Here is a 12,758-nt window from a genome sequence, read left to right as displayed (position 1 = left end):
ATCAATTTCAATGCAACGAGTACTCTTGCTTGGAATGCATGAATTGTTCGCAGGTAAACTTTGCGGGTTATATTGGATTAAGTTTTAGCATTGAAATCAATATGTTTAACGTAGTTTCCATTTGTGTATTGCTGGCAGGTAAACAAATTAAATTTATTAATGGTGCAAGAGAGCTGGCCCCTTAGTTAATTGAGTAGTTTCTCCCAGTAATATTCCTTTGTGCGCTACATAGTATGTAAATTGTTACATAAAGATAAAAAAGGGTTTGTATTTATGCTCTAGCTGCTGTATAAATATTGTCATAGACGACACACCCAAACTACGCGCGGCCCAACAAGTCATTTGCATAAATGTCAATCATACGCCGAGTGTACCACAAATGGTGTACCCTGTGCCGCATAACTTGGCAACAAAAGTACACAAACATATTCGTGTATGGCTTTTTCGTTATTTCTACACCAAAGCCATCCCGCCTTCTTTCGCTGTACCACCTCTACACAAAGACTCTGTTGGCAAAGTGGCACGGCATTGAGAATTTCGCTACTCGATTTGCGTTTTATTTCAAAATTGAATTTCAGCACTGATTATGTATATGTATTTTTCGGTTCTCAGCTCCCGTGGGGTATTCACCGTACGGTTAGCTTGCTGTTCGAACTCGTTTGCGCTTTCTCTGTCTATCCTTCATTTGCTTGCCTGGGGTGCATAAATAAGCAGCACTCAATTATTCGTGTTGTGGCTGAAGCTATATTCGTAATCCTTTATCCTTATACCTGTGACGTGCTGATTTGATTTGCTTTGCAATTTATTGTTAAAACATGCCAGCAAACAAACACATACTCACTTTCTGTCTCTCTTAATCTCACGCTCTGTCTCTCTCTATGCTTATCACTTATGCTTAAGCTTAGATTCACATAAGTCATCTATATAATATTGGTCTGATAAACGCCTTATACGCTATATGTTTATGCTAATGTTCGGCAAAAATCAATTTTAGATTTGCTGCGCCACTTATTCAGCATTCGGATTAAATTTCAAAAAGCGTCTGTTGCGATACTTATTGCTGTACATGTAAATTGAGCACAAAATAAACTGAAATGTTTGCTGTTGTTGTCTTTTGGCTCGAATTTCAAACCTTGGGCCTGCCACTCCCACTGGCTGGCGCAAAACTTCCGTCCACATTGAAATTGTTCATTTGAAGTGAAGAGAATTTTGTCTGCATTTCGTTTGACTGAGAGCATTTAATTGTGGTCCATTTCAATTTTATTTGCAAAATACCCTTGAGGTTTCTGGTTTAACATTTAATTACAAATATTTGTTAAACAATTTTCACTCTAAGCCTTCTGACATTCGAGATTATTTTCGCTTTTACCCTTTCGGCCCGTTTTAAATGATCAGCTCATTAAGAAGGGAAATATCAAAAAATGTTTAAATACTTTAAGAGCGTTTAATATTCTATATGATATGTGCACGTGTTGATGTTGTCACTGGCAAATTGAGTGTATTAATTATATTCCATCCATACAGAAAGTTGGACAAAAATATATAAAAATTAGCAACTTTTATTTCACTTTAAGAGTAATTAAAAAAAGTATAAAAACAACGTTAAAAATTAATAAAAAATATGCCATGAGCAACAATTATCGAAAATACAATGATGATAAAAAACAAAGTCAATTTTTCATCCACATTTAAATTGATGAGAAAAATGTCAACAACAGGTTTCCGGAGTTAATCGAAAAGCGAAAATAAAAACGAATTCGAATGTTTTTCCATTGAACCAACTGAAGCATGAAGTACCAGGTGCGAATCCAAGCCCACGGCTTGGATGTTTTTAAATTATTAACAGAAACCATAATAGTTAACATAAGAATAATAAGTTTGTATTTGCTAAAACGAATTAAAATAATGCCTTATCGAGCTCCTTTTATAGCATTATATAAGAGCAAAATATCCCCGAACAGTGCGAAAATATTGAGAGCTAATGTAGTTTATATAAATATAAGAAGAGTCCCAGGATTCATGTGTTTGGGCCGCTCGCTTCAAAGAACTGGGGTAAGATCTTAACGGACAAGACAGTTTTGATGTGGGATTATGGTTAATGCTGCCATAAGACTGTTAGATAGAATAACGGGCTATCTATAGATGTGTCTTATTAAAATTCAGTTTCAAATGAATATCTTATTATTTCTGCGTCTCTTCAAACTAATTATACATGAATATATATGTTTCACATATATTTTTATTTTCTCGTGAATTTTCCCTCATACATACTCCATATTGTTGTTTGGTAACAAAATGTCAATTAAGTGGGCCACTCTGGTCAGCTGTATTCTCTCCCAATTGGTTGCCCAGTCCTGCACCTACGTATATGAACAACGCGTCCTGGTTGTCGTTGATCGCCGCATTTAAATAGCATCATTGCCTGCGGGATATATTGGTCACCTTTGCTGACTCTCTGACAGACAATCAACCCAGTGACAATTGCACTTCTGACAATTCACGGCCTGGCATCTGTAAACCTTATTAATAAGCCTGAAAATTCAATATTATAATGCATACATACCAGCACATACGTATGAGGCAACTACTCACAAAATTGTGTACTGCATATTGTGTATGTATGGCAAAGTGCACCGCAGGTTGCAATATAATAAAATGTAAGCCGAGAAACCTTTATGGTTTAAAGCAACAAAAATGAAATACCCTTGTAGACACATGGCCTTGCAGATATGCTAGGCGAATTGTGCAGCTGGTCAATCTATATCTAGAAAAACCGAACATATTCCCATGCAAAACTCGAAACCCGATTTTGCCTTCAGATTATAAGGTATGGTGGATATGAATATGGAAAAAATTGTTCAAAGAAGAACTTATCCCTTGACCGATTATTCTTATAGCAGCTACAACATATTAACTATTCTAGAAGGGTATACAAATGTAGTATCGATCTGAGAGCATATCCATTTGTAATCTCAATATATGTATTTAAAGTATTGGAAAAAATTCTTTCTCGCTTAATTGGAAGGTACTGAATTAAATTTCACAGCGGCTTTTTATTTAATGAAAATCATTAAAGTCTGGAGAAGTAACTCACAGTAAAGTCACGAAGCTCTATCGATCGACTTCTGTGCAGTTAACTAAAAAACCATCTATCATCAATGTTTCCAAGCAATTAATTACTAATTCAAAACTAATTTTAAAAATCAAAAATTAACAATGCTAACTTTTAAGATGCGTGAAATATTTATTTAAAATGACAAGGCGCCAGCTAGCTTAAAATACGTATTTATTTTGAATTAGCAGCAGGTATTTTTTTTTTATTGTTCATAAATGGGAAAAATGTATATAAACATTGATTAATGTTTTTAAAATTCCTTAAATTTATTTTATAGAGCTCTTTATTCAATTCAAAGCTCATAGCAGAGCTTTTAAAATCTCTTGTCTCCGTTTCCGTGTTTCATTATGTGTTTGTTCCCCATTGTATGTCGATTTTCTTCTGCATACGTTGAGGGGAGGCTAAAAGTGGGAAATGAGATGGACATAAATTGAATGCGGTCTCATTGAATGGTCGCTAGATTGGTCGTCCAATGGTTAACCCAAATGGCAGCAAATTAGAAGTGAAGTGTTTTGCGCTTGTTCTAATTCTTCGCCTCGCTGCCTGTTGAAAAATCGAAGTCGCTTTCACTGCCGGCTCCAGATGCGGCGGTCGCTGCTCCCGCGGGTGCACCAATGTTCGGGGTGGCTGTGGGCGCGGTTGGTTCCTGGGCTGGTTTCGCGCTTGAGCTATCATCCGTTTCGCTGCTGTCAACGAAATTAACGCGCTTCTTCTTCTTTTGCTGCTGCTGCTGCTGATGCGTATCATTAGGCGTCGCTTGTTTGTCTGTCGACGCAAGTATCGATGTGGGCTTGACCGGCTTGGCGATGGTGTCGGGCGCCACTGGTGAGTGAGTGGCTTCAGTTTTTGCGTCGTTCCCTCCAAATGACGGGGCTTGCTCCACTTCCTGTGGCAAAACCAGCTCGGCCGCTGCGCTGTTGTTGTCAGACATCGGATAGGCGGCTTCCTGTTGTACCTCTTGTTGAGGCTGTTGTTGCAGCTGCTGCTCGCCATAGTAGTCATAATTTGTTGCTGCGACATCATAGTCCTGACCCGCGTAGCTGCCATCCGGGGCATACTGCTCGGCATTGGGATCGGCTATGTACTGGCCAGTTGCCTCATCGTATATGTAGCCCGGGTAGGCATTGGGATCATAGCCAGCTGTGTATTGAGCGGCATCGTAGTTGCTATAATCCATATTGGAGTACTCCTGTTGTGCTGCGGCTGTCGCAGCCTCAGCTTCGGCCTCGCTTGCTGCATTTGCATCCGCTACATACTGCTGATAGTCTGCGGGATTTCCGATTTCACTGTACAGCGGCTCGCCCGTGACGCTTGCCGGCTGCGGTAACTGTTGCTGTTGGGTGGTCTCAATGCTGGCATAGCTAGGCTCACCTGGCTCCATATAGCTATTGTCATCGTACTGCCCGTAATCGATCTGAGCCCCATCATGTGTTGGTGTTAGTCGCTGCTGTTGCTGCTGCTCCTGCAACTTTTCTACCTCCACAGCACTCATCTGTTCCCCCTCATGTTGCTCACCTTGATTCTGCTGGTGCTGCTGCTGCTGCTGCGCCTGCGATGCGTTGGTTGCCAAATTCTCAAATAATCCCTGCTTTGGTGCTGGTGCTGCTGCAGCTGCTGCCACTGCTGTTGCTGCTGCTGCCGCCTCTGCAGCTGCTCTGGCTGATATCGCAGTGGTTGTTCCTGTCAAACGTTCGCCGTAAATGGCATTTTCAATATTCTCAATCGACACTCTGGGCTTAGCGAATGGCTCATTGGTTGCCAGTGGCGACAATTGATTACCTCGTGCTAGCTGCTCATCAACCGCAGCCGCTGCCTGCTCCAGAACTGCACGACTGGCTTTGACCTCGTCAAGCAAATCGTTGCTGATGCCACCAACGAGGCCGCCAATGGCGCCACCGCCTCCAACTGTGTTCATTTCGCTCGGACGCACGCTTAGCTCCATTTTGTCTTCAAACTGGTCCATTGGCCGTGCTATTGTTGCTGCTGGCGCTGTTGTTGGATGCCAGGGCTCATCGATTTTCAGCTCGCCAAAGTATGCGTCCAAATCGTGTTGCCTTCGCTCCTGATATTGCTGCTGTGGCTGCCGGCGTGGCTCATTATAGCCAGCGACACTTGGCGATATTTCATGCTCGCCTCTAGTCACGCGTGAATTTGGCCAAGCTTTCTGCTCCAGTCCTGGCTGGCTTTCCCTACACAACTGCGCTGCCTCTTGCGGTCGGTCGTCGACGTCATCGTTGCCAGCGACAGCTGCAGCCGGCAGCTCAGTCAACGCTGCCGTCTTTGGCAATTTATCAAATGTCAACGAGGATGTTGCCAATGTTGAGGATGTGCTACTCAGCTCCCGTGCACTCATGTCTTTCGGTGAGCATGGTGTTGACATCGTCGTCGTTGTCGTCGTGGCTGTTGTTTCTGTTGGCGCTGCCCTGTCAGCATTGCCATATTGAGATTCAGTCGCTGAAAGAGCAGCCACATCAAAGTGCGTCATGCGCTCCGGCAAATCAGCATTTTCATTGTCCAGGGCGCGCAATGTGGCACGCAGGTCGAACAGATTGGAGGTGCCCAGCGTCTGTCCGCCGCTCACACCAGCACCAGCACCAGCACCAGCTCCAGCCCCGCCATACAGATCTGGGTAGGGCATATAAATGGGCTGAGGCATTGCCTGTGTAGCTAATAACATACCAGTTTGCGTGGGTGTGGGCGTGGCCATGGCGAAAGCCCATTGCTGTGGCGATGCAGCCGTCAATGGAATAAGCAGAGGTTGCTTTTGATTTTGATTAGGAGCTGGTGCCTGAGCAGAAGCATCAGTTGTTGCTGTTGGATTCGACACAGCCGCTGCTTGTGGCTGTATTAGGACAGGAATTGACAAAGGCGTGCCTCCTGTGGTAGTTGTCTGTTGTATACAGCGCAACGTTTGGTTCTGAACCAATTTTGCAAAGTACATTTGGTATTGCAGCTGCAAGTCGATATGGGCAAGAGCATGACAAAGCCAAACACATGGACATAAATTAAAGTTTCTGGTGGCTGACTTATTGACTGCACCTGTGACTCACCTTCATCATTTTAAGTCGCTCGCTGCGCTGCGACATCAGAGCAGTCTGCTCATCAATACGTTCCAGCATCTGTACAAGCTTTTTGTTTCGTTCGTTGCGCTTGCTCTGCTCCTCTAAAAATTCCTGGTACTTCTGACGTGATTTCTGTCGCACGCACTTCTCGCTAAAGCAGACCAGTTCTCGATATCAGTATTGGCACAATGCATAAGGCAGTTCTTACTTACAGTTCGCTGCGTTTCTGTAGTACCTTGTCCAATTTATGCTCCAGCTGCTGGCGATTGTCCTCGCTGCGAAAAAGAACGACGAGATAAACAGTCCATTAAATAAGCAGAGTCTCGTATCTATATCTTATTTTGACCTAGATATAAACAATTAAAATTGCATTCGAAGTATCGATAACTTTTCCCGTTTCTACGAAAACGATCAAGGAATATGCCACAGAGCTAAAAGAAAGAAAATGTCTGGTACGAGGATTCGCTGTACAGTGTATTTCCCAGTCTGACTTTCTACTGGATTGGGAAGCAGCAGATATGCCTTTTTACTTATGTATTCGTACAAATTCGAATTTGAGGATTCTCACTGTCTCAATAATAATTCAATGCTAATTATTTAATAGTTTCACAGACCTGCGACGAAGTTTCTCCTGAAGCAGTTCCACTTGCAGCTTGTAGTTTTCCAGCTCGGCCTGGGGAAACATCTCGCTCTGAAATATAGACTCGTCGTCCTCGTTCTCGCCGTCCAACTGCCACTGTTAAACTGCACTCCACTGTTGACACAGTTTGCGTGGCACCGAGCGCAATAAACGCGGCATTGAGAGTTATTTTTAAAGCAACTTTATTTGAATAGCAGAATAAAACGAGTTTGTGTCCACGTGTGTGCTCATTGTGTGTGCCTGTACCTTTTTATACTCTTCTAGAGAGTATTCTAACTTTGTCATGAAATGTGTAAAGGAAACATCTCCGACTCATATGATGCAGCCTTGCGTAGCTATAAGAGGTCCCAACAAGTTGTAAGATACCTCAACCAAACTTGACGTTTACGGGTTATCTTACACTAATCACATATCACCTAAAGCTTGTCAAAATCGGAGTACTATCTTTATAGCTCAATAGAAAGAATCGGTAGAAAATGAGTTTAAGTATAGACATAGCCGAAGATGCCTGCTTCACGGGCTTCAAAATTCGCCTCACATATTTGCTAAGCCGCAAGCCACACAGCCTTAAGGGTATTTAAAATTCGACGTGCCGGAAATTGACGTTCTTTCTTGTTTAATGTATGTTTGGCATTTGTTTATTGAGTCGCGTTGTCATGACTACCTCATTTCTTAGCTCTGTTTTTTTGGTGGTTGATTGGCATTGGCCTGGGCGACAGGCGACTAGCTACCGGCGACAAGACTGCGGAGTGACCTGCCCTTATTGATTTTACTTTGGCCCTTTTTGGCTTTTGCCACACAATGCAGCAAGTAATGAGAGCAGCAAACGAACTTTCGATTTTGCGCTTCAGGAATTGCCCATGCTCCTGAATAAGCAGCACAATGGCTTGGGCATTAATTACACATTCAGCAAGTAGGTCAGTTTTGGGTGGGCATTTTTTAAACTTTTGCCACGCCCCACCAGGAAAATGCTGAGAATCGTTGGGGCTAGCCAGCGCATTTGTCATGCATTGCACGAGATTTGCCTGCACGAGCGACCGCAGCTTCTGCAGCATCATATACCCCCGCAATCCACTCTTAAGGGTGGGCAAAAACACATGTTGTTCCCACACACACACACACCCACACAGGCTCACTCGCACTAAAGTTGGGCAGCCAAGCGTGCGGCACCTGAATGTGAATTATTGGTAGCGTCTATCACTTGCCGGCCGCAGACAACAACGCACTGACATATTCACACAGTCACCATCATGGCCAGAGCCGCGACATCATCAGTCGGTGAACACGGACACCGCCGCCTGCTCCTATTACCCCCCTCCACAATGGGTCGGCTTGGTTTTCGCCTGGCATATGCTGTCGTCGTCACGGTGTCGTGGTTGCGGCTCGCAATATAAAATTTTTGGGCAAACTGAAGCAGGCAGCATAGGTACGGCTGGTTATGTACGGATATGCAGAGTATGAGGTTATGTGTCCACCTTTCTGGGTGTGTGTCTCATACATATATTGGGGAATAGCCTTTAGGGGTAGTACGTACTTCAATATGATTACCTATAACGACCCTCGATTAAATAAACAAATTTATTGAATTTTACGTGGAAACGATCGGTTAAATTTGGATTCTGCTAAGAACTACTTTAATTTTTGTACGATATATTATCTTCGCAGCTCAACACTTTTAACATACAATGACATGCTTACATCTAATACATTCTAATATGTGAAAGGAAGAGCGTTTTAATCTTCGGCGTGATAAATTTAAATAACCTTTACTATTGTTTTTTATTTTTAACATTTAAATATTTGTTAAATGTTTTTTGAAGTACTTCATAAGGCTAAAAAGCCTTAATAAAAAGAAAATGCCTTGAGGTTTGCTTGGTGAATTTTTGTATTTATGCCTTAAGGCTAAGTCTCCCTGAAGCTTGTTATATACATAACATATATCTGTACACAGTTCGAAATAAAACTAAATAGTGAAATATTTACTCAAGTTGAAACTACCTTTCATTAAATGCCTTAATTTACATAGATTAAACCCTAAATTTAAATTGTGAGTCTGCAAATGGTTATCTATGTCATTTTCTATTCCTTTCTAAAACGTATACTTTTCCTTTGTCAAACTTAATACGTGATTGGCCAATGAACTGAATTTGTTGTACAATAATTTTCATATAATTGACCAACCAAATATAGTTGTTGCTAAGCAACAAGAGTTAATGAACCGCCATATGATATCAATGCGAAAAATTAAAACACATATTTGAGTTGAATATTGAATATTTTGGGCATGACGCGCAATATTTATTTGAAATTTGGGCAGCAATCGTCAGCAGAGGTTACTAAGAGGTCACAGAATTAACCCTGCATTAAGTCCAACTGGATTCTATAGTTACACAGTTTCCGCTTGTATATGTCACGATTTGGTGCTAGCCAAAAATTTGCATGGAAACTTTTGTGGGGTTCTAAAGGAAAATTGAATATTTGGCCAGAGCGAATTTATGTGTATGGCTTTATGCTGCAAATGCCAGACTTTGTGAGTCTATGGTGTGTGTGTGTGTGTGTGTGTGTGTATGAATGGCTGTGTGTATATTCTGCTTATCAGTCGCTGCACAGCATACTTTTTGGCGCATTTAATTTCAGCAGAAGAGGCGAACTCTGCGCCTTTTTCCGATTTGCAGTCAATGAAGCAGAAAACTGAAAACTTTTTCTTTGCAGTCTATTAAAAATAATGGCCGCTGACAGCGAAGCCACTCGCCAAGTGCGAAAGACGCCACATGCAGTCGCCATGTGTATAGCAGTATGTGTGCGAGTGTGTTTCTCAGTGTGTGCGCAAGACAGTAGCTGGCATTAAATTAATATATATGTGTATACTTTGGGTAATTTCTCATATCGGTCCATTCATAGACGCTGCCGTTGCAATGACCATTTGCGGTTGCCTTTTAATGCCCCTATCTGAACTGTAGGGCAATTGTGCCTCTTTGGGGCAAAGCACTAGAAATTAATTGAAAATTCCTATATATATTTCAATATATAAGGTATTGAGTTATATAATATATACATAAGTGATATATGGCATAAATAGGGCTATGGCTCAATCTAAATATATTTGAAATTTTATGCTTTATGCCTTCTTTCCATTAATGAATATGGGTTTGTTAATTTGAATTTATCCCAATTCACAATGGATATATATATATATATATATATATATATATATATATATATATATAACATTTTTAAATCTGCAACGGAAAGACGATCCTTCCACGCATTGGCTAAGTGCAAGTCGAAAGGTGATCTGAAAGATGGCTTTTAGCTTTCTGGCCGGGAATGATGAAGAAATGTCCGCTAGTTGTATAATAAGAGGATTTGTAGAGCAGAGCAAAAATTAAAAGCTCTGGTAATTATTAAAGTAGCAACTGCTAATGTAAATGTTAAAAAAAAATAAAAAAGTTACTGCTAATGCATTTTAAAATATAAATAAAAAAGTAACTGAGAACTTTTATACTTTTACCCATTTTTTTTCAGCGATGTTCAGTACTGCTTACTCAAATTATAACAAATTTATTTATATATTAATATCCTGAAATATTTTATAATATAATTTAAGGTTAAATCTCCCAGAATCGTTCAGCCTTAAACGGAATTCAGTCAGTTCGATTAACTTAAGTGAATCCTAATGAATCCAATTGCAGGGCATTCAATAGTCGCACACGCGTAGTTTTCTTATCTGTACTTATTTTTTGCCCTGCCGCTGCTGGCACGGTGAAAAAATTACCGACGAACAACGCGCAGCAGAGAGCAGGTTTTGTGGTTAATGCGATAATTTAATTGTAATGCGGGTCTGGCGTCTTGGGTGCCAATAATTTAAGTTGCAATCAGCGCGGCATTTATTGGGTTAAACGTAGAAGAGAGCGGGGCAAACGAGGTAGTGAAAAGAAGGAAGACACAGACTCACATGCTAGTTGGCTAGCCAAGAAGTGAATGAACCCAAAGGAAAAGCCGGAAAGGATACAGAACAAGAGCTGGCAAATAAATTCAATGACTGCTCCTGCTGCAGCCGTTGTCCTATAAAGGCGCCAGTACGAGTTTCGCATTTTTGCACGTAAGCGCAGGGCAAGAGGACAAAGAGAGCAAATGCGTAGCATACTTACTGGCGCTTGGCCAAGCAGAAGGAGACATAGAAACTTTGAACGGGAGAGAGTGTTGCATTACTTTTGGCCAACGAACGGTAGCCATGACAACGTCAAATATTTGATATCGATAAACCAGTCAAGTAGCTGTGCCTCGGCTTGCAGCCAGTTCTAATGGAAGCGTCGCTGGTGACTGCATTGACTGAGGAGGAGCAAGCGGAATGGCAACGCCTGATGCTGGCTGTCACCTACAAGGAGGCCATTGATAAGCTCATGCTGTTGCAGCGCTCACACCGTTTGAATATGCAAAAGCCGAACCCGCGTAAAAATCGCACACGCAGCTCCTCCATTGGGCAGCCGGCGTTGTCTGAGCGAGTTCTGCTCACGGGCAAAAAGCTGCCCAGGTTGGAGTCGCTGCTAGGCGACACGGATCAGGAGCCCGACACGGTGGACGAGTGTGTGCTAAATGCCCTGAAATATGAAAATGATATAGATGCATTGCGCTCATTTTTCACAGCTGCTAACCAACAGCTCTACATGACCAAAGAGGAGCTGGAAAGTGAAAATCCAAGTCGCCTGGAGCTCGCCATTGGCGCACTAAGCGGAAGTAATAGCGAAGAGTCTGTGGCACTCAATCAGCTACAGCAATCCAAAGACGAGATAAAGCAACTGCAAGCGCAACTGGAGCAGGTCCAGATTGACGGTGTGGCCCAGCTGCGGCAGTTGGAGGAGCGCACTGCCGATGCCAAGTATAATTTAAAGTGTGTTTCGCGCGTTAACGATCTGGAGTACAGCCTGGTAGAGCGCTGGGAGGCGGCACGCGTGACTCAGGCAAAGATTTGGGGCGAAAATGCCGAGCGGGCTTATTTGCGCGACATACTCGACTACAAGCAGCGTCTGAAACATGAGGAGCGCGTCAGCCAGGAGCTTGCCGCCTTTCGCAATCGGGAGCTGGCCGACCTGAAGGAACGGATTGCATATTGGCAGCAGCGCTATGTTAGCGAGCTACGGCGCGTCGAACGTGAATCGGAGGCATGGGAGCTGCGCATTCTGGAGCAGAGCAAATCTCTAGCGCATCACCGCGAGCTGAACGCGCAGCATTTGGAGTTTGTGCGTGAGTATTCCGCCAAGAAGCAGGAGGAGCAGCGCCTGCTTCAACTACAGGTGCATCGCATCGAGTGCGCTGTCAAATTACAGGCCTGGTGGCGCGGCACAATGGTGCGACGCGGCCTGGGACCCTTCAAGAAGAAGCCAAAGCGCGGCAGGCGGCCAAAACAAAAAAAGTAAACGAATAAAATGCAATCCAACAACAATTGAACCCATCTTTGCCTTATGGAAATCAACTTGTACCTTAAAACCAATTAAAAAGTTGGCTCGCTGCAGTTAACGCGTCAGCGGTCAACGGCTTACGTCAGCCTTAATGGCATGCCGCCATTGTCAACAGCCTTGGCCATTGTTTACGCGCTGCTAATGGGCCAGCAGCCATCACACTGAACCTGCCACTACCAGCAGCAGCAGCAGTGGCAGCAGCAGTGGCAGCAGCAGTGGCAGCAGCAGTGGCAGCAGCGGTGGCAGCAGCAGCAGCGGCAACTGCAACAGCTTTTGCCCAGCTGAAGTTGAAGTTGCTATTAAAGTTCTTTCTTTTTTTTTCTTGTTTTTATTTTTTGTTCATATTGCTTGGCTGCATGGCGCCATCCAAGTGGTTTCCAGTGGCAACAATGGCCTCAGTGGCAGTCAGGCGGGCTGGCAGTAGGACAGTCAGATTGTTGTTGTTTTCGTTGCTTTCATTGTTGTCGCTCTGTTGGTGCATG

General features: G+C 43.0%; 2 protein-coding genes across 2 annotated transcripts; one reads left to right on the top strand and one right to left on the bottom strand.

Annotated features, from left to right (window-relative positions):
- Positions 1-3,379: 3,379 nt before the first annotated feature.
- Positions 3,380-6,862, bottom strand: LOC115764840 (dendritic arbor reduction protein 1). Its single transcript, XM_030708089.1, has 4 exons — positions 6,792-6,862; positions 6,390-6,452; positions 6,166-6,328; positions 3,380-6,068 (listed from the first exon to the last, which is right to left on the bottom strand). Exons 1-4 carry the CDS (start codon positions 6,860-6,862, stop codon positions 3,639-3,641), a joined length of 2,727 nt encoding a protein of 908 aa, XP_030563949.1. The 3' UTR covers positions 3,380-3,638.
- A 4,259-nt stretch (positions 6,863-11,121) lies between these two features.
- On the top strand, positions 11,122-12,234 carry LOC115764839 (dynein regulatory complex protein 9). Its single transcript, XM_030708088.1, has one exon. The coding sequence runs from the start codon at positions 11,122-11,124 to the stop codon at positions 12,232-12,234; it is 1,113 nt and encodes a 370-aa protein (XP_030563948.1).
- The last annotated feature ends 524 nt before the right edge of the window (positions 12,235-12,758 follow it).

This window comes from Drosophila novamexicana, unplaced genomic scaffold (assembly GCF_003285875.2).
Source record: "Drosophila novamexicana strain 15010-1031.04,08,12 unplaced genomic scaffold, DnovRS2.1 tig00000870-arrow-arrow-pilon, whole genome shotgun sequence".
NCBI classification, from domain to species: domain Eukaryota; kingdom Metazoa; phylum Arthropoda; class Insecta; order Diptera; family Drosophilidae; genus Drosophila; species Drosophila novamexicana.
The sequence above is the reverse complement of the archived record's forward strand: the minus strand, read 5'-3'. Positions and strand labels throughout refer to the sequence as shown.